The sequence below is a fragment of the Miscanthus floridulus genome, chromosome 2 (genome assembly GCF_019320115.1).
Source record: "Miscanthus floridulus cultivar M001 chromosome 2, ASM1932011v1, whole genome shotgun sequence".
Taxonomy (NCBI): Eukaryota; Viridiplantae; Streptophyta; class Magnoliopsida; order Poales; family Poaceae; genus Miscanthus; species Miscanthus floridulus.
The window spans coordinates 105,029,567-105,055,112 of NC_089581.1; the positions used below are offsets into that span (position 1 = coordinate 105,029,567).

At 45.6% G+C, this 25,546-nt stretch overlaps 1 protein-coding gene across 1 annotated transcript; it reads left to right on the top strand.

Moving 5' to 3' along the window:
- The first annotated feature begins 19,944 nt into the window (after positions 1-19,944).
- On the top strand, positions 19,945-25,475 carry LOC136527551 (uncharacterized). The gene is made up of 3 exons (XM_066520326.1): positions 19,945-20,405; positions 20,580-20,666; positions 24,092-25,475. Exons 1-3 carry the CDS (start codon positions 20,010-20,012, stop codon positions 24,233-24,235), a joined length of 627 nt encoding a protein of 208 aa, XP_066376423.1. The 5' UTR covers positions 19,945-20,009; the 3' UTR covers positions 24,236-25,475.
- Positions 25,476-25,546: the final 71 nt, after the last annotated feature.

Here is a 25,546-nt window from a genome sequence, read left to right on the forward strand (position 1 = left end):
CATTAAGAAGGGAGTTGCACTGCTTTGAGAACCTATGGATGTAGTCCCATAGAGACTCATTAGGCTCCTACTGGTAGCTCTTGAGGTCCTAGGAGTTTCTAGGGCGGACATACATCCCCTAGAAATTCCTGACGAAGACCCTCTTGAGGTTTGCCCAGTTACGGATGCTATCGTGCGAGAGGAATTTGAGCCACACTCGAACATGTTCCCCCACTCATATGGGGAGGTACTAGATGATGAAGTGGTCATCATCCACTCCTTTGGCTCAGCAGACGAGTCAGAAGTCTTCGAGCCATATATCGGGGTTTGTCTCCTTAGTATACTTGGTGATGTTGGTGGATGACCGAAAGCACAGTGGGAACGGCGCTCTCTAGATGTGCCGACCAAAGGCCCATGGTCCTAGGCCATCTAGGCTAGGACTCTGGTCGTTGGGTCGGTGACCACGCCTAGGGTGTGTTTCACCGGTCCCCTTGATGGTCTGGTCGGAGCCCATGTCATCTGCTCTCATCGCCGCCTGATGGACGTCATCATCATGCTAGGCCCAATGCCAGTTGCTGATGATGCTGCGAGTGTCTCGGTTTGGTCCAAGGTGTCCACGCATAGGCGGTCGATGTTGAGCGGGTGCTAGGTCTGGCCATGGTGTAGCTATGGCCTCCTGTTCCACACCTAGTGACTACAGCAACGAGCGGATGGAGCAATTCATCTAGTGCGTCCCCACTCCCCTAGTGGGGAGAGAGGCCACGAGTTCATGGCGCAACGTGGAGCTCTCTACCTATTGAACGGTGATGGTTTCCAAGAGTGCTTGGAAGTTCTGATGGATTGCCTATTCCTAGGGGATGTCTGGCTTGGGAAGGCCACATAGGAGCATCACCGCCGCGACGATGTTCTGGCCAACCCAAGTGAAATATGGGGGAATGTTCCCCCATCGATGATGTTGCACTAGACCTAGCGGGTATGACCCTAGGCGCTGCTCTTTGGGTTACATGCATGGGGTGTAGCGTGTTGCACTGAGCACGCCGGCATAGGTGGTGGCTAGTTCTACTGCCATTGTCGTAGCTCCTCGCCGTGCTCCTGGGCACATGCGAGGGCATCCGCGTGAGGGTCCGGAGGGGTGTGGGTCTGTAGAGGCTCCGCTACCACCAGCGGCTGTCCTGGGGTGTCTGCCATAGCACACTCCTAAGATAGAGGGTGGCTAGGTGCCACGATGTCGCCAATGCTGGAGCCATCACTCTCAACATCATCATCCATGAGGTCATGAAAAGAGGCAGGAGCATAGCTCACCATCCCCACAAATTTGGATGTGAGAGGGGGCAGCGCCAGCATCCTTCAGAGCCCTCGGGTGTACGCGTCTATGGAGTACATGAGGCCATAGGGGAACCGATCACATGGTGATCACGGCAGGGACAACGGGGTCCCTCTAGAGAATCAGCAAAAAATAGTAAAAAGCGAGTAAAGAACAAAGCGTACGTTACTCACAGTTGGGTTTGAGCCCAGTGTGGGCTCGGTGCGAAGCATAGGTGCCTCATTGTTGAAGTCGCTGGGAGTCCTAGAGCCGATGGAGGATGTGCCTCCTCCAATGGGCGCCGGAACAAGTGCCTCCTCGTAGAGGTGCAGCATGCCGAGCCGGTCGGTGATGAAGTCTAGGCTTCCAAAGAGGAAGGCCTGGGATGGCTCGAAGATGGGAGGATCCCACATCCCAACAAGTGGGAGTACGGGAAACTCCAGTGAGCCAAAGTGAGTGGTATCGCTTGAGCCCACCATGGTGAAGCTGTAGAAAAGGTGGGCCATCCGATGACCAAAAAGCGTGAACGTATGGCATCTTCCCCATGGATGGCGCCAACTGTCGGTGCAGAAAGTGACCAACATGTAAATATTTATAGTTTTGTCGTACATTGTGATTGGATGTGGCCTAGCACTTAATGACACAGGGTTTATACTGGTTTAGTCAATGTGCCCTACGTCCAGTTTGAGTCGATTGGTGACTTTATTCCTGAGCTCAGGTGCTTGAAGTTTGCTGTGGGGTTACAAATGAGAGGGAGAAAGATGGGGGTGCAAGAGGTCCGGTCGGACTCTGGACCGAAGGGCTGAGAGTGACGAAACTCCTACATGCGCTAAGTATTCGAGCGTGTGCTCTGTGTAGCTTTAGAGTGTCTAAAGCTAGCAGAGGGTGAATCGATCGTTTGTTATTCGGATCATTGGAGAGTCGTTGGAGTTGTCGTTGATCGGTCATCACTAGGAGAGAGCTCATCCCCTTTTATAGATGAAGGGGATGGCCTTACAAGTGTATGAGAGAGAGTGTACATATGCTACTAAGTCTTGTTGCCCACGCCATTGGGTACAAGATGATTGTAGGCGCCCACAATACTGTTGATGCCTAGATGCATGTGGTAGGCTCGATCATGTTTGTCATGTATGGCAAATGATGGTGCCCATAACACTGTTGATGCCCAGAGGCATGTGGGGGGGGTTTATCGTGTTAGCCTAGTATGGGAGTTGAGGGTGCCCACAACACTGTAGGGCAAACATCGGTGCCCACAACACTGCTTAGGTTATATCATGCCTGGAAGGTGGCAGGGCACCCTTCTAACATGCCATGTAAGTACTGTGCTGCAGGTATACAGGGTACGGTCCTTGATATTGTGGTTTTGACTTGAGCACCCTGCCTTACTTGCTCCGTCGGTTTCCTAGGTCCTCACCAAGTGGGTGTCCTCGATCAGTTGGTCCCAGTCGACTCCGACTGCGTTAGTCAAAGAAGAGCTATAAGCAAAGGTTCGGTGCATCCCCGGTCGAAGACGTGGGTCAGAGTTAGAAGCGGTGCTGGCTAGGCCTTTCGGTCAGAGACGCGGGTCAGAGTCAGAAGTGGTGTTGGCCAGGCCTTCCGATCGGAGATGCGGGTCAGAGTTAAAAGCGGTGCTGGCCAAGCCTTCCGGTCAAAGAGCACCGTTCCTCCTTGGCCAGGCTTTCTAGTCTAAGAGGCGGGCTGGAGTTGGAAGCGAGCGTCATCCTTTCCTTGGCTAGGCCTTCTAGTCGGAGATTGGATCGCCCTTCTAGGCCAGCCTAGGAGTTGCGTGTCGTTCGCAACATTATCTACTAGGCCAAGCTTTTGCTGGAAAGTAGGTCCATAAGGGACCTCAGGTTTATGAACACGACAGTGTGTAACTGGTTTTGTCCTTAAAACCGGGTACTACATCAATTGTCAACCATATAGAGCCACCCTTTGCATCAAGTGATGCACACCTTTTATGAAATTGATGACAAAGGGGGAGAGATTAGTACAAAGATATTGAGGGAAGTTGGATTTGGACATGGACAAAGAGGGAGCAACATTGAAGAATGGAGAAGGATCAAAATTCTTGGACAAGAGAAGCACACAAGTAGGGGGAGCAAGCTCATGAACTTTGATTGGTTGCATTTGATATGTGCATATTCATATGTTTGCTTGCATTGCATAAGTTTTTAAATTTGATATGCATGCTTGTGCGGTGTATGCTAGTTGTAGAACTTGAATGATGATTTGAAAACTAGCATACAAAAGATGATAGCTAGACACTTGGTATGTTTTTCAAGTAATACTAGTACCTTGATTCTAATGTTGATCTCATGAGGTATCTAGTGTTTTGTTTTCAAGTGGTATCTAGCTAACCATGGTACTAAGGATGAACTTAAAGGTGCAACTCCAATTGGTATCATGCTTCAAAGGTTAATTCTTTACACCTTAGCATCATTGGTAGTAGTTACTCTCCCACAATTTCAATCTATGCATATGTGCAAGCTTCAAACCAAACACTCTAGCACATATATAGGGGAAGCTAATACTACCAATTTGGATTTGTGGTACTTGTCCAAAATCATTTACACATGGTAAAATTGCTTGGGCAAGCAACATGAATCCAAAAGAGCTTAATTTCCATATCTTTGTAGAGTTGTCATCAATTACCAAGAAGGGGGAGATTGAAAGATCCTTATTTGGTTTTAGTAATTGAGTGACAACCTAGGTGGACTAATATGTGTTTAAGTGTAATACATAGGTGAATTAGTCCACAGGTACATGTGTGTGAGCAACTCATGCCATGATAGTGAAGATGGCTTGGATTTGTTACAAGGCTCACACATGTGATGAAGGATCTCATTGCATATGAGACATGACATGGAGTCATGAGATTAAGGTGGAGAAGATCAAGACAAGACTTGGCTCGATGGACCGGTTGCAAGTGTGAAGGGCAAGTTGAGTGATGATTTGGCACTGATGGACCAAGGCAACGGTGGAGAGCAAGTGAAGTCAAGATCGATGAACCAATATGGTCACATGATGATATGAAGTGAATCATATCATTTGGGATTGGTTGATGCATGTGTTGCATTGACATCGAAGAAGATAGAATGGAATGCACAAGGCAAAGATATAACCTGGGGCATTTCATTTCACTGATCATAGGTGAATAGAGAAGTTGATAATTGGGTTTAGGATAGATGGCCATACTATTAAGAGAGGCAAACTTGTTTGCATATCGGTCATCTAGTTCCACTTGAGCGATCTAACTTTGCATATGTGTTAGGATCGAGTGGCGTGGTGATTTGAGTGACTAATCCTTTGAAAATGTTTGTGAAAATGCTAACACACTTGCACTTGGTGGTGTTGGCACATTTGCAAAGGAGTTGAAGTTGGTGAAGAAAAGGAGTTGGTCGTGCTGGTCACAGGATGACCGAACGCGTCCGACACTGAGACCAGACACGTCAGGTGTGTCCGACTCAGGCAGGTGACATAGACATGACCGGACACGTCCGGAATTGCAACCAAACGCATCTGGTATTTAGCATTGTCATAATCAGCTAAGGTGTGTGACCGGACTTAGGTTCAAGAAGGTGACCGGACGTAGGTAGAACACTATTCATGCATCAGGTCATGGTGATGTGGCGCGCGTGAGTTGATCCAGAGAGGATCAGACGCGTCCAGTCATAAAAGTTGCTCTCTGAACCCTTACTAGAGTCGATTGGACTCTGGCGGGCCCAGCATTAGGTTGCGTAGTGGTGCGTTCGGTCTCGGTGCTTAGCAAGGTGGCGCGCAGGCGATCAGACTCCACATGGGTGCGTCCGATCATGGACTTGTGCATCCGGTCAAGTTCGTGTTTAGCGCGTGAGCGAGTTAGCCATTGGCGGTAATGGCTATTTCAAATGGCTAGTGCCATGTGGAGGCGGTACAGCGACCGAACGCTGTGACTGGACGCGTCTAGTCACCCTATCGGACGCATCTAGTCAGTGCGCAGTGAGCATAGTGAGGGGGTAACGGCTCTATTTATTCATGGGGTTTTAAATGAGAACCTTAGCCAGCCTTAGGCTGGTTGCTGAGCACCCTTGAGCCTTGGTGGCTTATGTAGGTGTGCTTGGAAGCCCTCTATCTCACATATGCTTCATAGTGTTCATCCGATTGTGTGAGAGAGCAATTGTAGTGCGATTGCATCATAAGGTTGCATCAAGTGGCATTAGGTGATCGTGTTGCAAGCCAGTGGTACTTGTTACTCTTAGAGGTTGCCACCTCCTAGATGGCTTGGTGGTGGTCTCCGTCGAAGCATGCAAAGAAGATTGTGCAGTGCTCCGGAGAAGTGATTATGAGGGGGATTGCGCTCACCCTGTGGGAGCCGCAAAGAGCAACACTAGTAGAGCGTGTCATTGAACTTGTAATTACTTTCATATACATTGTGCTTGTGTAGTTGCTCTTCTAATTAGTTAGCTTGTGTAGCTTGCTAGTTACCATCTTGCTTGTGTAGCATAGAAGTAGCTCCCTTGCGTGGCTAATTTGTTTTTAGTAACCTTATTAGTCACATTGCTTAGTTTGTGTAGCTAAGTGTTTTGTGCTCTCTAATTTAGCTTGTGTAGCCTTGTTATTGAGCATTGATAGTGAACTTAGGTGCTTTGTGCTTTTGCGTCACTAGTTGTGTAGGAGCTCCTCCTGTAGCTTGAGTACTAGCGCATAGGTTTATGTGACCTTGCTTTAGAATTGATTAGGTGAGCTCTAGCAAGCCCGACACCTTTGTTGCCTAATTAGGATCTTTATAAGGTGCTAGTGAACTTAGATATAGGGGTGTAGTCTTGGCTAGACCAGTAGTTTTAATTTCGTATTTATATCGGTTAGCCGATGCGATTAATTTTAGAAAGGACTATTAACCCCCCTCTAGTCTGCCATTTCGACCCTACAACAGTCTCCGTTGACACTCTGGTATATCAAAAGAACAGTGAATTGAAGATTATTTAACATGTGTCCTAAAATTTGATGGGGATTGTTAGATTTAATGTGGGCTAGGCCTATATATTATCTAATTAAATCAAATTAATTCTAAGGCCCATATTAAATAATGTGCGCAATGTTATTTAGTCCCATACGGAATTTTGACTGAATGTTGACTCGACTTAAATGTGTGGACTGTGTCTATCCACATTGAGAAGGTTAAGAAAGGGTGAGGCGAGACACACATGCGCGCGCCGCTACTGGCCCTGACGCGACGCGGTGCGGGACATGAAAGGTTTTGCCACTCAAATCAATTATGGGCAAGAGTTATGGGAGTTTCTGAGTTATGGGAGTTTTTGCTCGTGATGACGGGAGTTTCTGCCTCTAATAAGGAAAGTAATGAGAAGAGTGAAGTGAGTTTTAGGTGTTTCTACCCCTAATGAGGAAAGTTATGAGGGTTGCTCGTGATGACAGGAGTTTCTACCGCTAATAAGGAAAATAATGAGAAATAAGGAAAATAATGAGAAGAGTGACAGGAGTTTCATGAGTTTCTGCCTCTAATGAGGAAAGTTATGAGGGGAGTTCAGGAGTGATGATGAGAGTTTCTGCCCCTAATAAGGAAAATAATGAGAAGAGTGACGCGAGTTTCAGGAGTTTCTGCCCCTAATGAGGAAAGTTATGAGAAGAGTGACGGGAGTTTCAGGAGTTTCTGCCCCTAATGAGGAAAGTTATGAGGGGAGTTATGGGAGTTATGACGGGAGTTTCTGCCCTCTAATAAAGAAAATAATGAGAAGGGTTGTTTTAGAAGTTTCTACCCCTAATGAGGAAAGTTATGAGGGGAGTTACGGGAGTTTACCGTAACTGCGTCTCCTCTTCTCCCCTCCCGTGGTGTCTCCTTCCCTTCTGAGGCTGGCTCATGCGCCCTTTGGCTTGCCTGGCTGTGAGATAAATAGAAAGGCTCGTTTCAACATTCGTCTCTATCGATCCAATGCACAAACACATCCATCCAACGCACAAACACATCCACTCCTTTTGCTACATCCAAGCCTTCCCTATCCTGGTTCCTACGAGCATGGGAATAGGGAGAGTAGGTCTCTAAAACTGAGTCGTCTACAAGTTCATCTGCTTGGGTGAAGGGCAGCCATCAGGTTTTTGGGGAGTGATCACGTGACTGCTCGATCGATCCATGACCTATGACTTCATCTTCTTCCTGGTGTTTGTGACAACGAAGGGAGTTTGGCACTACAACCTCTCTACACTGCATCGAGCGGGACGACTACACCAACAGGCACTATGTTGACTAGCGCAACTGGCTCTGGGGCCGCTGGGTATGTTCTAATTCATCCCAAATCATGATTATTAGTATCATCTACATGTCCATGTCACTTAGATCACACATGCACATATATGAGCCCACAAACATGTTCTTAATCTTTTTTCTAGATTAAATTAATACTAAAATTGCCTAAATTTCTAATACGCTCTAGGCGAGGATAGGCTCTAATCCAATGGGAGGAGAGCACGAGTTGCCGCCAGCATGTCGAACGATCCACCGAACCCAGCGACGCGGAAGTGCAGCGCCGCGTGGTGATAGCTTCACCAAGGTTGACACCAGGCGGCGAGGGGAAAAGAAGGGCGATTGAAAGGTCCTAAGATGGCTAGAGGGGGGTGAATAGCCTATTTAAAAATCTACAAATCAACTAGAGCAATTTGATTAGTATGACAAATAGCGTAATGCAAACTTGCTCTAGCTCTGCAAGGGTTGCAAGCCACCTATCCAACAATTCTAGTTGCAATGATTACTTAGGCATACAACTTTCAATGTAATTACTCACTAAGAGCTCTCAATCTTGCTACTCTAAAGAGCTCAACTAGATGAATGTAAATAATAAAGCAAGCTCTCAATTCTAATTATACTAAAGAGCTTGTATCAACTAGTTTGCAAGAATGTAAATAAGTGAGTAGGGTGATTATACCGACGTGTAGGGATGAACCAATCACAAGATGAATATATAGCCAATCACCGGGAGAATGCCAAAGACAAGAGACAATCGATTTTCTCCCGAGGTTCACGTGCTTGCCAACACGCTACGTCCACGTTGTGTCAACCAACACTTAGTGGTTCGGCGGCTAAGAGGTGTTTCATAAACCTCGTCCACACGATTGGACACCGCAAGAACCGACCCACAAGTGAGGCAACTCAATGACATGAGCAATTTACTAGAGTTACCTTTCGGCGCTCCGCCAAGGAAGGTACAACTCCCCTCACAATCACCGGAGATGGCCACGAACAATCACCAACTTGTGCCAATCCTCCACCGCTACTCCAACCGTCTTGGTGGTGGCAACCACCAAGAGTAACAAGCGAAATCCACAGCACAACACGAATACCAAGTGCCTCTAGATGCAATCACTCAAGCAATGCACTTGGATTCTCTCCCAATCTCATAAAGATGATGAATCAATGATGGAGATGAGTGGGAGGACTTTGGCTAAGCTCACAAGGTTGCTATGTCAATGAAAATGTGCAAGAGAGTGAGCTTGAGCCGGCCATGGGGCTTAAATAGAAGCCCCCACGAAATAGAGCTGTTGTACCCCTTCACTGGGCACACTGTGGGCTGACCGGACGCTCCAGTCAGACTGACCGGACTCTAGACCTAGCGTCCAGTCAACCGAAGTAAGCCATGTGTCATCCTACGTTCAACAGGAGTCGTCTAATCTCAACGGTCAAGACATGACCGGACGCGTCAATTACAAAGTGATCGGATGCTAGATCTCAGCGTCCGGTCGTTTCCAGTAAGGTACCAAACGAGAGATTTCATGACCGGACATGTCCGGTCATGCTCAACCGGACTCACCCAGTGTCCGGTCACTCAACTTCTCTTCTGGACGCCCTACGTCAGCGTACGTCAGCACTGACCGGAAGCACCCTGCCAGCGTTCGGTCGCTTTTAGCACCAGCGTCCGGTCGAAGACCAAAACACGCGCCCTCTGCTGCCACTGACCGGACGCTTCGGTCCAACCAAGGACAGCGTCCGGTCACTTATAGTGACCTCCAATTTTTCTATCTAGGGCGCCGGTGGCACCGTCGGACTGTCCGCACTCTACGGGCGGACACTTCACCGGTGGAGTTCCTTACTCTTGCTCCCAAACTTCACCACCCTTGATCAAATGTGCCAACCACCAAGTGTATCACCTTGTGCATATGTGTTAGCGTATTTTCACAAACATTTTCAAGGGTGTTAGCACTCCACTAGATCCTAAATGCATATGCAATGAGTTAGAGCATCTAGTGGCACTTTGATAACCGCATTCCGATACGAGTTTCACCCCTCTTAATAGTACGGCTATCAATCCTAAATGTGATCACACTCGCTAAGTGTCTTGATCACCAAAACAAAATGGTTCCTACATTTTATACCTTTGCCTTGAGGCTTTTGTTTTTCTCTTTCTTCTTTTCCAAGTTTAAGCATTTGATCATCACCATGCCAGCACCATCATCATGATCTTTGCCATTGCTTCATCACTTGGAGTAGTGCTACCTATCTCATAATCACTTGATAAACTAGGTTAGCACTTAGGGTTTCATCAATTAACCAAAACCAAACTAGAGCTTTCAATCTCCCCCTTTTTGGTAATTGATGACAACCCTTATACAAAGATATGAATTAAAGTTCATTTGAATCCATGTTGCTTGCCCAAGCATATTTACCATGTGTAAAGGATATGGGCAAGTTTCATGAACTCCATATGATAGCAATTGCTCCCCCTACATATGTGCTAAGAGTTTGGATTGAAGCTTTGCACATATGATTAGATAGGAAATATAGGAGTCAATTTCTACCAAATGATGCTAAGGTATAAGAGATGGACCTTTGAAGCGTGATACCAATCGGAGTGCACCAATATACCATCCTTAGCACATTAGTAACTAGACATATACAAGAACTAGAATACCCCATGAGATCAACATTACATGCAAGGGTCTTGTTTCCATAAAATGAACATAAGTCTAGTTACTTAGCCTATACATGCTAGTTTTTCATTTCAACATTCAAACCTACAACTAGCATACACCACGCAAGCATGGATATTTGAAATTAAAACTTATGCCATGCAAGCAAACATATGTAATGCTCATTCAAATGCACCATACAAGTTTATGAGCTTGCTCCCCCTATTTGTATGCTCAAAATTTTAATTGATCCCCTTCTTTTGTCATATATTATCTTTCCCTTTTGTTGCACTATCTTTGTACACTATTTCTCCCCCTTTGTCATCAATGACCACAAAGGCTTAAAGTATAGATAGGGTAGGATTATTAATGTCAACAATTTGCACAAAAAGTGGCCTCAAATTATAGATATGTTGGGGTGAGACCATGTGAAATGAGGATCATTTTCCCAATTTGGTTCAATCTAGATTACTTGCAAAAGATATTTAACTCGGTTTGATCCAAGGACAAGCTTCTTCACACCTCCAAATAAGGGTTATCTTGTACCATGTTGAGTTAAACACTTATAGCTCATTTTCTAAATCAAACACTAGGTTTACAAGCCCACAAACATGTCATATACTACCACTAGATCATTTCAAAACATACAAGCAATAGTGGTACCATACAAGCATCAAATTCATTTAATCTTCATGAATGAGCCTATCAAATGGGAAATATGTCTAGATGCACTAAACAAGTCCTTAGCAATGTATGGATGACATGTCAATCAACTTTACCTTGCTTGGCTCAAAGGAGAGGCATGTCATATAAATTGGGGTGCATCAACACATATTGGAGAAGTCAAGTATGTTTAATTCATTCCTTAGCTTGCAAAACCTCTTCTCATCAAGTGGCTTGGTGAATATGTCAGCAAGTTGATCTTCGGTGCCCACACTCTCTATGCAAATGTCCCCTTTTTGTTGGTGATCTCTTATGAAATGATGGTGGACATCAATATGCTTTGTTCTTGAGTGTTGAACCGGGTTGTTGGTGAGCTTTATGGCACTTTCATTGTCACATAGCAATGGCACTTGCTTGAACTTGATTCCAAAGTCACTCAAAGTAGCCTTCATCCAAAGTAATTGAGCACAACAACTACTGGCCGAAATGTACTCCACTTCGACGGTTGAAAGTGCTACACTATTTTGCTTCTTTGATGACCAATATACAAGTGATCTTCCCAATAGTTGACATGTGCCCGATGTGCTCTTTCTCTCAACTTTGCATCCCGCATAATCGGAATCCGAATATCCAATCAACTCAAATCTTGCTCCTTTGGGATACCATAATCCAACATGTTGTGTATGCTTCAAGTACCTCAATATTCTCTTTGTAGCCTTCAAATGACTTTCTCTTGGTGAGGCTTGAAATCTAGCACACATGCATACACTAAACATCACATCCGGCCTTGATGCGGTCACATAGAGTAGACTTCCAATCATAGACCGATATATCTTTTGATCCACCATGTTGCCACTAGCATCACTATCTAAGCTTCCATTTGTCCCCATTGGTGTACTCATCGCTTTACTCTCATCCATTTCAAACTTCTTGAGCATGTCCTTGATATACTTGCCTTGACTCACAAATGTGCCATTCTTCATTTGCTTGATTTGAAGACCAAGGAAGTAACTAAGCTCTTCAGTCATGGACATCTCAAACTCACTTGCCATCATCTTGCCAAACTCCTCAGAAAATTCTTGATTTGTTGACCGAAAGATGATATCATCAACATAGATTTGCATTACAAACAAGTCATTCCCAAGCTTCTTGGTGAAGAGAGTGGTGTCAACCTTTCCCATCTTAAATCCCTTAGAGAGTAGGAAATCCCTCAATCTCTCATACCATGCTCTAGGTGCTTGTTTCAATCCATACAAAGCTTTTCTCAACTTGTAAACATGGTTGGGTTTCTTTTCATCTTCAAAACCGGGAGGTTGCTCAACATACACAAGCTCATTGATGTACCCATTGAGAAATGCACTCTTCACATCCATTTAATACAACTTGATGTTGTGGGCACAAGCATAAGCTAGCAAGATCCTAATTGCTTCCAATCTTGCAACCGGGGCATATGTTTCTCCAAAGTCAAGACCTTCAACTTGAGTATAACCTTGAGCTACTAATCTTGCTTTGTTCCTTATCACTATCCCATCTTGATCTTGCTTGTTCCGAAAGACTCACTTGGTTCCAATCACATTATGATCCTTAGGCATCTCAACTAAATCCCATACTTGGTTTCTTGTGAAGTTGTTTAGCTCTTCATGCATAGCATTGATCCAATCAACATCCCTCAAAGCTTCATCTATCTTCTTAGGTTCAATGGATGACACAAATGAGAAATGCTCACAAAATGAAGCCAATCTTGATCTTGTTTGCACACCTCTTGAAATATCACCAATGATAGTGTCCAATGGATGATCTCTTGCAACATTGGTTGGTTGAAGCACTTGCACTTGATTACTAGCATTTGATTGATCACTTGGTTGAGATGATGAACTAGCCATTTGTTGATTTTGCACATTGCCATTACTAGTGCTTGCTTGGATTTGATCATGAGAACCGCTAGCTTGCACATTTGAGTTAGAGAGCACTTGATTCTTGTCATCTTCAACATCAATCACCACTCTAGGCCTTAACTCACCAATGTCCATGTTCTTCATTGCATTGACCAATTGAGTGCCTCTTACATCATCTAGATTCTCATCTTCCTCTTGGGAACCATTTGTTTCATCAAACTCCACATCATGAACCTCCTCAAGAGTACCGTTAGCCAAATTCTAAACTTTATAAGCCTTGCTAGTAGTGGAGTAACCAAGCAAGAAACCTTCATCACATTTCTTTTTCAAACTTGCTCAATCTAGCGCCTTTCTTCAATATATAGCATTTACAACCAAAAACCCGAAAGTATGCTATGTTAGGCTTTCTTCCATTCAAAAGCTCATAGGGTGTCTTCTCCATCATAGGGTGACAATAGAGTCGGTTGTTATAATAGCAAGCCATGTTGATTGCTTCAGCCCAAAATGAATGATTCATATTGTACTTACTCAACATTGATCTTGCCATGTCAATCAAAGTTCTATTCTTCCTTTCAACTAAGCTATTTGATTGAGGAGTGTACTTAGCCGAGAATTGATGTCTAATTCCAAATTCATCACACAACTCATCAATTCTAGTGTTCTTGAATTCACTACCATTGTCACTTCTAACTTTCTTGATGGTTGTTTCAAACTCATTGTGAATGCCCTTGACAAATGATTTGAATATTTCAAACACATCACTCTTGTCACCAAGAAAGAACACCCATGTGTATCTAGTGAAATCATCCACAATCACAAATCCATATTTGTTTTCACCAATGCTAGTGTATGTGGTTGGTCCAAACAAGTCCATATGCATTAACTCAAATGCCTTAGATGTGCTCATCATGCTCTTCTTAGAATGTGTGTTACCAACTTGCTTTTCCGGCTTGACATGCACTACATAGCTTATCTTTCTCAAAAGTGACATCTTTCAAGCCTCTAACTAAGTCATGCTTAATCAATTTGTTCAATTATTTCATTCCAACATGACCAAGCCTTCTATGCCATAACCAACCCATGCTTGACTTAGTGATCAAACATGTTGACAATTGAGCTTCTCTAGCATTGAAATCAACTAAGTATAGATTCTCATATTTAAATCCTTTGAATATCAAGTTAGAGCCATCTATACTTATGATCTCTACATCATCCACACCAAATATGCATTTGAAACTAAGATCACACAATTGAGCTACCGACAATAAGTTGAAGTTCAAGCTCTACTAGTAGCACATTGGAAATGCTCAAATCATTGGATATTGCAATCTTACCAAGCCCTTTGACCTTGGCTTTGCCATTGTCACCAAATGTGATACTATCAATCCCATTGCTCTTGTTTTCATTGATTGAATTGAACATTCTTGGATCACCGGTCATGTGTTGTGTGCACCCACTATCAAGCACCCAATGCCTTCCTCTGGCTTTATAATTTACCTATAAAAGAAGATCAATTCCTTTTAGGTACCCAAACTTGCTTGGGTCCTTGTAGGTTAGTCACCAAGGTCTTTGATACCCAAATGGCCTTCTTCTTTGGGCCCATAATTGGTGTACCAATGAACTTAGCCTTCACACCATTGGCACCCTTATAAAGCATGTAACAAGAATCAAATTTGATTGAGGATACATTAGGTAGCTTGTTCTTGTTAGTCTTGCAATTTTGCTCTATATGCCCAACTTGCTTGCATCTATTGTAAAACCGACCATTGCACTTCACAAAGCTAGCTTTGGGAGTGACAAAGGCCACCTTGCCCTTCTTGGGGGTATAGCCTAGTCCCTCTTTGTTGAGAGAAAATCTTTGGCTACTCAAGCACTTTAGCAAGTGGGCTTCTCCACCATAGGCATTGCCTAAGGCATGAGTGAGCTCATTTACCTCCTTCTTGAGGTTCTCATTTTCCACCATTAGTGATGTATCATTCATAGGTGGAGTAGTAATGATTTTGCTACAAGAAGTATTAGTGGGAGCAACAAAAATAGATTCATCAATAAGATCACATGTTAGTCCCACATCACATGTTATGATCACTTGCCCCTTCTTGGCTTCCTCCACTTTGACTTGCTCAATAAGAGAGGAGTGAGCCTTTTCAAGCTTAGAGTGAGCTTTGCCAAGCTTCTCATGGGCTTCCATTAGCCTCTCATGAGTTGCATTGAGCTCATCAAGGGATTGCTCAAGAAATTTGACTTTCTTGTTCAATTCCTTGCACTCCTTTCTCTTCATCTCAAAGCAAGTATGCACTTGCTCACACATGTCCATGAGCTCCTCCTTGGAGTACTCCTCATCATTATCATCACTCCTACAAGCATCACTTTCACATTCATCATCATCACTCACATCATATTTTACCTTGGTAGGTTTTGCCATGAGGCACGTCGATGGAGTGTCGAAGATGGAGGGCTTGTTGTTGATGGCAATGCTTGCTAGTGCTCTCTTGATAGATTTCTTGTCATCATCACTAAAGCTATCACTATCCGAAGAGCCATCACTATCCCATGTGACCACATATCCTCCACCCTTCTTCTTCTTTTAGAAGGTCATTCTCTTCTCCTTCTTCTCCTTCTTTTCTTTCTTATCCTCCTTGTGCTTCTTCTTCTCATCCTCATCATTGTCACTATTGTATGGACAATTTGCTACTACATGATCGGGGCTTTTGCAATTGTAGCATCTTCTCACATACTCTTTCTTCTTGGTGTGATCTCTTCTCTTTTTTGCACCATAGCCCTTCTTCTTCATGAACTTGCCCATCTTGCGCACAAAGAGAGCCATAGCTTCATCATCAATATCACTAAGATCATCATCACTTGATTCTTTCTTGGACTTGCCCTTGTTCTTTGATGATGATGAGCTAGCCTTGAATGCTATGCTTTTCTTCTTCTTGTCTTCTTCTTCCTTCTTGTCATCCTTGTCATCCCCCTCCCTTTCCACATGGTATGTCTCTTGTGTCATGACATCACCTAGTACTTGGTTGGGGGTAATATCCTTCAATCCTCCTCTTATGATGAGCAATCTCAACATCTCAAATCTTGGAGGTAGGCACATTAAGAACCGATCAAAGACATCATCATCCTTGATCTTTTCTCCCAAAGCCTTCAAGTCATTGACAATTACTTGCAATCGATGGAACATCTCCAGAATGCTCTCATCTTCCTTCATCTTGAAGCTTGTCAATTTGTCCTTGAGGATATACAACTTGGCACTCTTCACCGCCGGTGTGCCCTCATATGTTTCCTCCAATCTTGTCCACACCTCATTTGCTCTTTCACAATCCTTGATTTGCTCAAACACTTTGGAATCAATGGCATTGTATATGGTGTTGAGGGCCATTGTGATGCATTGCTTGTTGGTCTTATCTTGGTTGGTGGGATTGTTGGGATCAATGATAGCATAATCATTTTTGGTCACTTCCCATACTTGATCATTGATTGAACCAAGATACATCCTCACCTTTCTCTTCCAATAATCATAGCATGTGCCATCAAAGAACGGTGGTTTACCCCCCCACATGGTTGAACACAACTTGAGCCATAATTTGACACCGAGGTTGTTAAGCCTTCAATCAAACGGTGACCACGGCTCCGATACCACTTGAAAGGTCCTAATATGGCTAGAGGGGGGTGAATAGCCTATTTAAAAATCTACAAATCAACTAGAGCAATTTGATTAGTATGACAAATAGCGTAATGCAAACTTGCTCTAGCTCTACAAGGGTTGCAAGCCACCTATCCAACAATTCTAGTTGCAATGATTACTTAGGCATACAACTTTCAATGTAATTACTCACTAAGAGCTCTCAATCTTGCTACTCTAAAGAGCTCAACTAGATGAATGTAAATAATAAAGCAAGCTCTTAATTCTAATTACACTAAAGAGTTGTATCAACTAGTTTGCAAGAATGTAAATAAGTGAGTAGGGTGATTATACCGATGTGTAGGGGATGAACCAATCACAAGATGAATATATAGCCAATCATCGGGAGAATGTCAAAGACAAGAGACAATTGATTTTCTCCCGAGGTTCACGTGCTTGCCAACACGCTATGTCCCCGTTGTGTCGACCAACACTTGGTGGTTCGGCGGCTAAGAGGTGTTTCACAAACCTCGTCCACACGATTGGACACCGCAAGAACCGACCCACAAGTGAGGTAACTCAATGACACGAGCAATTTACTAGAGTTACCTTTTGGCGCTCCGCCGGGGAAGGTACAACTCCCCTCACAATCACCGGAGATGGCCATGAATAATCACCAACTCGTGCCAATCCTCCACCACTGCTCCAACCGTCTAGGTGGTGGCAACCACCAAGAGTAACAAGCGAAATTCACAGCGCAACACGAATACCAAGTGCCTCTAGATGCAATCACTCAAGAAATGCACTTGGATTCTCTCCCAATCTCACAAAGATGATGAATCAATGATGGAGATGAGTGGGAGGACTTTGGCTAAGCTCACAAGGTTGCTATGTCAATGAAAATGTGCAAGAGAGTGAGCTTAAGCTGGCCATAGGGCTTAAATAGAAGCCCCCATGAAATAGAGCCGTTGTACCCCTTCATTGGGCACACTGCGGGCTGACCAGACACTCTGGTCAGACTAACCAGACTCTAGACCCAGCGTCCGGTCAACCGATGTAAGCCACGTGTCATCCTGCATTCAACAGGAGTCGTCTGATCTCAACGGTCATGACATGACCGAACGCGTCAATTACAAAGTGACCGGACACTGGATCTCAGCGTCTGGTCGCTTCCAGTAAGGTTCCAAATGAGAGATTTCAGGACCGGACACGTCCAGTCATGCTCGACCGGACTCACCCAGCGTCCGGTCACTCAACTTCTCTTCTGGACGCCCTACGTCAGCGTACGTCAGCACTGACCGGACGCACCCTGCCAGCGTCCGGTCGCTTTTAGCACCAGCGTCCGGTCGAAGACCAAAACACGCGCCCTCTGTTGCCACTGACCGGACGCTCCGGTCCAACCAAGGCCAACGTCCGGTCACTTACAGTGACCTCCAATTTTTCTGTCTAGGGCTCCGGTGGCACCGTCGGACTGTCCGCACTCTACGGGTGGACACTCCGCCAGTGGAGTTCCTTACTCTTGCTCCCAAACTTCATCACCCTTGATCAAATGTGCCAACCACCAAGTGTATCACCTTGTGCACATGTGTTAGCGTATTTTCACAAACATTTTCAAGGGTGTTAGCACTCCACTAGATCCTAAATGCATATGCAATGAGTTAGAGCATCTAGTGGCACTTTGATAACCGCATTCCGATATGAGTTTCACCCCTCTTAATAGTACGGCTATTAATCCTAAATGTGATCACACTCGCTAAGTGTCTTGATCACCAAAATAAAATGGCTCCTACATTTTATACCTTTGCCTTGAGCCTTTTATTTTTCTCTTTCTTCTTTTCCAAGTTTAAGCATTTGATCATCACCATGCCATCACCATCGTCATGATCTTTGCCATTGCTTCATCACTTGGAGTAGTGCTACCTATCTCATAATCACTTGATAAACTAGGTTAGCACTTAGGGTTTCATCAATTAACCAAAACCAAACTAGAGCTTTCAGCGATGCGATAGATGAAAGAGTGTTATATGAGTCGTCGCTGCCGTGTACTCGCTGAGGCTTCCATCATCGCCGCCGCCACCTCCTCTAGGAGATGGGATTGTGGTTTGTTCATCTGAATCTTGGGTGCATAGGGCGAGCGGGTATTCTTGGTAGGTGTACAGGAGCAAGCCGGCACCTAGGGCCTGGGTATGCGCGGGCGTGTAGGTAAATCACCGGTGAAAAAAGTGGCTTGAAGCATCCACCACGCATAAACACACGTAAACAATAAAGAGTTTTTCAGTTGGGCCTGTTTGTCAAATTAGGATGTGAGATTTATATGTGTTGGATCTGATTTTAATATAGATTTAAGGGACAAGACTTTAGGTGGGTAGAAAATATCAGGGTGAGAGGTTATTTTCAATTCCTTTGCTCTTTTATAGTATAGATAGATAGATTTATCTTTTGATGATACATCAACTTCATAATCTAATGATTGGAACATGGATTTACTATATAAACAAGGCATTAATTATTGCTTGCCAATAATTTATATTATTATTTTCATTCATATGCACTCAAATCTAAACCCATATGCAAACATACACTTCAATTATTTTGCTACAAGTCATATAGCCACTAGCCAGGGATATCTTGGACATGTTTCCTCTCTTGACCATTGATGATAAGATAAAATTTGTTCAGACAACATGTTTTTTTCAAAACACTTCAGTTCCACTAGATAATCTACTTCACCAAAAAAGTATAAAATGTTTTAAAACTTATTCCAATAGAAAACATAATAAGCAACTAACACAAATTCATATCATGGTTTAAAAACACAAACACATATCATGAATGCATTCACCATTAATGTATGTTGCATTCGCATCTCACATTTTTTTATCGTGTAAATTTTTTAAAAAATATTTATACACTGATTATAATATTTTTGTTACATTATTGATTTTTGGATGCTTTTTCATGTTCCTAGAGCTAAATATATATTTTTAAAGCATCTAGAGATATTTTCATGATCGAGCTCTAAATATTTTACTTGAATTTGACGTATCTCAATCCATCTCTAGAATTATTTATGAAATTTTTAAAAGCATATAGACATTTTCCACGGTTTAAAACCTTTATCAAGTGTTTATTGATTTTTTAACTAAAAGAGACAAAACCACCTTCAAAACAATTCCAAACCAAGACATGAAGGTAATTTAAACGGTTTTGAGGATTCAGGAGGGGTAAGAAATTTGACTTTTAGAGTTAGAGGGTAAGATATTTGATTTTATAGTTATATAAGGGGTAACATTTGATTTTAGAATTCGAGAAAAAATCAGACTACGATAACAGTTGAGGAATGTGTACAATATACGTTTTCGTTTCTGAATTGTCTCATCAAAGCTATTGACAAGAGACAGCTGGGCCTGCAGGCCCATCTTCCCAACATTCATGCACCTCTTCGGAAAGGCCCAACGACAACATGAGTCCACATGTCAGAAACCACCGGTGGGCGGTGGTTTGAGCCGCATTTCGAATCGAAACTCAAAACCCTGCCTTTTCCTCATCTTCACTCACCCGCCGAACCCAACGTTCCCCGAATCCGATCGGTTGCAACATTCCCCCGCCGTCTAGGGTTTCGGTCCGAGGCTCCGAGCCCTTCCTCCCAATGGCCAAGGTCAAGCGGTCGACTCCCGTGACCGCGCCCGCGCCCTTGGACCCGGGGGCTACAGCCGCCAAGGCCAAGAAGTCGGCGTCCGCGGGGGCAGCGATTACGGCCGGGAAGAGCCCCGCGGCGGCGTCGCCGCTGATTGTGATCGAAATCCCCTCGTCGCCTGACTGCTCCACGGGCGGCAGCCACTCGACGAAGAAGGCGCGGAAGAGGCCCGCGCCGCGGACGCTCGACCTCGACGACGAGATCGAGATGTGGACCCCAAGGCAGAAGCAGCGCCTCGACGAGGACTGCCAGATCCTCACTGGAGACCCCCTCTCCTCCACCACCGAGGTGGCCCCCTCCCCCGCCGCCGCCAATGACGAAATCGCGGTTGTTGCAGAGCGAGGAAAGGTACGCTTGCGATTGCGACAAGACTCCAGAGGATGGGCTTTGCTCTTTTCGGCTCCTGTGAGGGCGCGGATGAAATGCCTAACCGTCAATCTGAAATGTGCGATCTTTCTGATGTGGTGTTCAATGGGCGAGCCGTCAATCTTTAATTTCGATCTTTCTAATGTGGTATTGCAGATTGCGTGCAGAGATTTCCCACATCCGAGGTCTGCTTGTGCAAAGCACCCATTTAGTAGAACCCCTCATGAACGCTATTGTGACAAGGTAACGTTGCGCCAAGCCTCGCACTCCTTGCTCGTGCTATTTTACATGGAGTTAGTACTGCATTGTTCTCAAACTTAACAGTACTGTGTGCATTATTCATTAAGTCAGAGGAGAATAGAAATGAAACTTTTTGTAAATATTATATTATAAACGATTGCTCTGTATATTGTGACTTGAAAATTTGTTGCTAAAGCTGCAAAGGATAACACCCATTTGTTGGTCATCATGTCGATAACAGTTGGTTGCCAATGATGTTGAGGCTGGAGCGAAACTCGGTGAAGGTCGATGACGGGAGGCCCTTGGTGAAGATGTCGGCAAACTGGGAGGTGGTCGGGACGTGGAGGACCCGAACATCGCCGATGGCAACCCGATCACGAACAAAGTGTAGGTCGATCTCCACATGCTTGGTCCGTTGGTGCTGCACGGGGTTGGTGGAGAGGTACACCGCACTGACGTTGTCGCAGTAGACCAGCGTGCTCCGGGAGAGAGGGCTGTGGAGCTCGGCAAGGAGCTGTCGGAGCCAGGAGGCCTCAGCCACGCCGTTAGCGACAGCTCGGTACTCCGCCTTGGCACTGGATCGGGAGACCACCGGCTGGCGCTTGGACGACCAGGACACCAGGTTGCCACCCAGAAAGACAGCGTAGCCGGAGGTAGAGCGTCGAGTGTCCGGACACCCGGCCCAGTCGGCGTCAGTGTAGACGACGAGCTCGGTGGAGGAAGACCGCTGAAGGAGTAAGCCGTAGTCGACAGTGCCGCGGAGGTAACGGAGGAGGTGCTTGAGCGCAGTGAGGTGAGGCTCTCGGGGATCATGCATGTGAAGGCATATCTGCTGCACTGCATAGGTGATGTCTGGCCTGGTGAAGGTGAGGTACTGAAGGGCACCTGCAAGACTCCGGTAAGCAGTGGGGTCTGCCACGGTGGTGCCCACGGCCTCTGACAGCTTGCCCTGTGTGTCAACTGGAGTAGAGCAGGGCTTGCAGTTAGTCATCCCAGCACGCTCCAGGATATCAAGAGTGTACTGCCGCTGGTGAAGGAGAAGGCCGGTGGGGCGAGGCTCAACAGTGACCCCGAGGAAGTGGTGGAGCACACCAAGATCCTTCATAGCAAACTCCTGCTGAAGAGAGGCGATGACACGGCTGAGTAAGGACGGGCTGGAGGCTGTGAGGACAATATCATCAACGTAGAGCAGCAGATAGGCAGTCTCAGCTCCATGGTGATAGATAAACAGGGACGTATCCGACTTGGCCTCCACAAACCCCAGTGTCAGCAGGAAAGCAGCAAACCGAGAGTACCACGCCCGGGGGGCCTGCTTGAGGCCGTAGAGAGACTTGTTGAGCCGGCAGACCATGTCCGGACGAGAAGAGTCAACAAACCCTGCTGGCTGGCTGCAGTAGACTGTCTCGGTGAGAGTCCCGTGGAGAAAAGCATTCTTGACGTCCAGCTGATGCACAGGCCAAGAGCGACTAAGAGCCAGGGAGAGCACTGTGCGTACGGTGGCCGGCTTCACCACGGGGCTGAAAGTCTCATCATAATCGACTCCAGGGCGCTGAGTGAAACCCCGAAGAACCCAGCGAGCCTTGTACCTCTCAAGGGTACCATCAGTCCACCGCTTGTGTGTCCAGATCCACTTGCCGGTGACGACGTTGGATCCGGGTGGACGGGGCACCAGATCCCATGTCTGGTTGACGAGGAGAGCCGCGTACTCCTCTTCCATCGCGCGGCGCCAATGAGGGTCCGACAAGGCGTCGCGAATGGAAGAGGGTACAGGAGAGATCTGCGGGTCGTCGGGCATCGTCGCGAGAGCCCGGGGCCGCAGGGTACCAGCCACGTGACGCGTCACCATAGGGTGAACATGCCGCGGGTGTCGGTGAAGGAGTTGCGGGTGGTACACCGGCGACGCGACACGGGCAGCCTGAGGCGGCGGCGGCGGTGTAGGGGTCGCCGGCGGAGAAGGAGCCACCGGTGGTGTAGGCGTCACCAGTGGAGAGGTGGACCCCGGTGGTGCCGGAGGCAGCGTTGCCGCCGGCACACGGCGCTGGTAGACGTGCACCGGCTGGGCGAAACGCGCAGGAGGTGAGGCCCATGAGGCCCATGTATGACTAATATACATTGCTACCCTTCTAGGGTTAGCCCAATGACGAATCCACACAATTCTAGCATGGTATCAGAGCGGAACGGTGTGCGTGTTACCCTAACACCACTGCCACCGTTCCGCTCTGATACCATGCTAGAATTGTGTGGATTCGTCATTGGGCTAACCCTAGAAGGGTAGCAATGTATATTAGTCATACATGGGCCTCATGGGCCTAATACACTCATACTCTCATACTCCAACAGCAAGGACTGTCTATTGAGCGCCGAACAGCATGTTTAAAAGCCTTAAAATATTGTGTTGCCTTATCTCAATGCAGTCTAATTTGCTTTGTTTAGCTGTTGGGATTTCGAATTGATGTCCTGTTTGACACTTTCAACTTAAATGCTGTCATGGTAAATTACAACACCATTTAAACCTATCACATGGTAAAAAAAATATTTGCTTGCTACTAGAAACCTCCACAATTTTCCCTAAAGTTTATCAGATGGCCACCAAATAGTTTTTACCTTGTGTGGCAGTGTTTCTACTTTATATGCAACATCAGTGTCCCATGTGTGCCTTGGTAGGCCTGTTGGGCACTGCTGTGCTTCGAAATGTGGAATAATGATGAGGTCATGAAGGGTCTCATTATTATTACAGCAGTATGATCAAACTTATCAGAAACTTCTGACAGCATAGCAACTATGCATGATTGAATTGTTCATTTTAAGTTTGAGTATAAAAACAAAGCCATTTGCAAATCCTTGCTTGTCACATGGTAAATGGATCATGTTAACAGTAGCAAGCACCGTGTTCTGACATTTCAGCCCAGTTCTTTCCTAGATGAATTAATGAGATTCATTTAAGCTGAAGGAATGAAATGGAAGCTTTTGTAAATATCATATCATAACCAGCTATTCGGTAATATGACGATCAGTAAATTACTTTCCTAAGTTGCAATGTGTAGCACTGTAGCTCATACATGTTGGTTGCCATGCCAATATTGTCTTCTAGAACTTTGATTCTTGGAGTGGTATGCTTGAATGGGCTCGATTACCATGTTGCCTTAGCTCAGTATGATCTTGTTTATTTTGGTTAGCAATATGGATGAAAATATAGGTGAATTAGTGTTTTGTTAACACTTCAACTTGATGCACTATTGTGGCAAAGAAAATTGGCCGTGTTTCCATGTCTTTAAAAGAAAAAAAGGAAAGAAAATAATATACTACTTCCAGAACTCAAAAGCACAATAATTTTGTTGACTACTATTTGAATCTGTACAATGTTAGAGTTGCATTGCTGATATCACCTATCAGATTTGGCTGCTGAACTGTGTTCATCTTGTTTGCAGTGTTTCTGCTATGTCTGTGACATTGCTGCCCCATGTGTGTCCTGGAAGGGGCATGGAGGGCACTGCCACGCTTCGGACAGGGACAAAAAGTGGAAGTCTATGAGGTTCTTGATGCAAAAGTCAAAGAAAGCAAAGCCTAGTTGATTTTGTCCCCGATGCTAGATCGGGCAAACTGCATTTTGCAGTCTCAGCTTGTTCTGATGGGAAGGTTATTTTGGAGTAACTCGTAAATATGGTTAGTGCTGGTGATAGATCTCATCCCAAGATTTGGTGCATGCATCTGTGTATTGCCTATCACAAACTGAATGATGCTCCTATATAATATAACCTTCTATGGAGTACTAGTATAAGTCTTTTACTCTTGTGTTCCACTTAATTCTAGCACATGTATGCGTCTCGTTGTCTCTGAAATCTTATGGTGTGTTTGGTTCTCTGGCTTAGGGCCTAGCCAGGCTTCCATAATGCACTATCTGTTTGGATGCTTGGGTAGGCCCTAAGCCAGGCTTGTGGAAGCCAAAAAGGGTGGCCAAGGCTGCATTGCTGGAGACGCTCGGACCTTGCGTTTTAGCTAAGCCTGGCTAGTACAAGCAGGTAGCCCACCTGTCGGTACCGATCACCATCGGCAAGAATTGGAAGGGGAGAGAAGGCAACGGGTGAGGGAGCTTTGGCCATCTTCATCAACTCTGGCCATCCCCGCTGTGGCTCCGGCCAAGATCTGCGTCCTCCGTTGCGGTGTAGGGGCACAGACGCGGCCAAGATCCCATGCGGGCATGGTGGAAGGAAAGGGGCACAACAGAGGGGAAGGGATGCGACCAAGATCCGGTGCGGACGTGGTGGAGGGCAAGGGGTGGACGAGTGCAAGTGGACGGGCAGGTGACCATGGGCGCGGCGGAGAGGGAGCATCTCCCTAAGATCCAGGTGGGCACGAACGCGTCGGAGAGAAGAGACGCGTCGGTGGAGGTGGAGGGGGAGGTGGCCATAGGCGCGGTGGCCATCCATCTCTATGGGCGCGACGGAGAGGAGGGTGCGCCGGCGAAGGGGAAGGGAAAGTGCGCCCGCGCCGGCGAAGGGGGAGGGGAAGTGCACGTGTACAAGTGCTAACCCAGGCAACAAAAAAAAAACAATCCTAATACAGGCTAGGCTAGCTAATGCAGCTGGTTGCATTGCTCAAGGCAGGCTCCGGCTAGCTTCTTAAAACTTTAGCCAGGCTAGGCAAGCCCATGTAACCAAACACACCTTTAATGGTCCTCTCCAATTCCAAATTCGTTTACCCATTGGTATCTGCAAATTCGTTTACCCATTTTGCAAGGCCACTAATCGTATTAAATGGCTTGCATTTATGAAAATCCGTGTCCCCCTTGGATTCTCACGTGAGGCTCCTCGTTACCTTGTATGCCATTTCGAATTCTGCAACAAGTTTTATAGTGGAGAAATAAATGGGTTTTGTGCTGCCGT

What these genes read in the sequence shown, in the direction of transcription:
- LOC136527551 (XM_066520326.1), top strand. Translation starts at nt 20,010, where the DNA reads ATGGCCAAGGTCAAGCGGTCGACTCCCGTGACCGCGCCCGCGCCCTTG. An exon ending in TTGTTGCAGAGCGAGGAAAG is followed by an intron (nt 20,406 to 20,579) that starts GTACGCTTGCGA and finishes GTGGTATTGCAG; the next exon opens with ATTGCGTGCAGAGATTTCCC. An exon ending in ATGAACGCTATTGTGACAAG is followed by an intron (nt 20,667 to 24,091) that starts GTAACGTTGCGC and finishes TCTTGTTTGCAG; the next exon opens with TGTTTCTGCTATGTCTGTGA.